Here is a 1,420-nt window from a genome sequence, read left to right as displayed (position 1 = left end):
TTATTATTATTATTATTATTATCATTATTATTATTTGTGTATTTAATTAATTTTACTTTTATAATAATGTTTTTATTAATATATTCTTTTTAATATATTATTACTATTAATTATTATTAGTGTATAGTCATTTTAATCATGATTATTATGATAATTTTGTTTAATTAATTATTTGTAATGTATTATTATTATTACTATTATTAGTGTATAACCATTTTATTATTAATAATAATAATAATAATAATCACTTTAAAATCCAGGTGTTTTATGTATACAGAAAATCTGCATACTGTAAGAAACAGTGTGATTTGTGTGGTAGTTTGGTAGAGTTGTGCTGTTATCAGTGAATTTAATATTTAATATTTCTGTTTTTTCTTCATCCAGATCGAACAGTTTTGAAGTCATTGCCTTAGATGGAGTTTGCACGCACGTTCTTCAATTTTGCACTGCAGCTGAAAGCACAGACTGGCTTCAAGCAATATCAACCAATATCAACGATTTGACCCAGGAGAGCGTAAGTAACATGCATTATCTGCTGCGGCATTAGTGTAAGTGAAACCATGAGAGATCAGAGCAGATCCGGCCGTCTGAGCGCCAGACCGGCTATAGAGGACAGTAATGCACTGATGTACGGTACGGCAGCAAATGCACTGGACTGAAGGTTTATGACTGCTTTCAGGCTGAAATATGAATACGCAATTGGAATTTTGCTGTGTTCAGAACTTCTGCAGTATTGCATGATATACAGTTCACCATATTTTTATGGAGTTACTCTTGGTGACACATCCAGGTTGTATTTCACATAAAAATCTCAATAGAGGGAACTTAAAAATATTTTGCATAAAGGAAGTGACGTACAGTGGTGGCCAAAATGATTAGAACACTAATATTTTCACCAGCTAAAAATGGTTTTAAGTCACAGAAGAACTGTGGGAACGTCTCCAAGATGCTTCAAGAAACCTACCTGCAAAGCTACAGTACTGTTAAAAGTTTTAGGCACTTGTGTAAAAATGCTGTGAAATCAGGGTGCTGTCAAAAGCAATGTCATAAATAGATTTTCTTTATAAATGAAATTCTATTAACTAAATTAAATCAACATTTGGTGTGAGCATCCTTTGCATTTAAAGCAGCTTTTGCCCTCGGTGCACTAGAGCAGAGTTTCTCAGGGAGCTTCGCAGGTAGTTCCCTTTCAAGATGTCCTCGAGGGGGCAATCGGCGTGCACTGCGAGCGTTTTTTAATGAAAAAGCTCCGCTCTCGTTTGTCTCTCTTTTCAAGGAAAGAGGGGCAGTCATCTGCTTCCTGCTATTCAGGACCCGCCACTGCTGATGGACAGAGGAGAATGAGCTCGTGGGGATTGCAGGTGGATCTGGCCGATGAGTTTAAAGAGGGGCTTTCCCTCTCGCGCTCGTTGGCTGTGGT

General features: G+C 36.2%; 1 protein-coding gene across 1 annotated transcript in view; it reads left to right on the top strand.

The window, feature by feature from the left end:
* The window catches only part of LOC107663169 (gamma-2-syntrophin-like), an 81,671-nt gene that overhangs the window by 50,048 nt on the left and 30,203 nt on the right, over window positions 1–1,420 (top strand). Inside the window, exon 10 of the mRNA XM_016453343.1 lies at window positions 385–514. Coding sequence (XP_016308829.1) covers window positions 385–514 — 130 coding nt within the window. The remainder of the gene's footprint in view (window positions 1–384; window positions 515–1,420) is intronic.

The sequence above is a fragment of the Sinocyclocheilus anshuiensis genome, unplaced genomic scaffold (assembly GCF_001515605.1).
Source record: "Sinocyclocheilus anshuiensis isolate Anshui unplaced genomic scaffold, SAMN03320099.WGS_v1.1 scaffold767, whole genome shotgun sequence".
NCBI classification, from domain to species: Eukaryota; Metazoa; Chordata; class Actinopteri; order Cypriniformes; family Cyprinidae; genus Sinocyclocheilus; species Sinocyclocheilus anshuiensis.
Note: the sequence above shows the minus strand (reverse complement) of the source record. Positions and strands in the feature narration are given on the sequence as shown.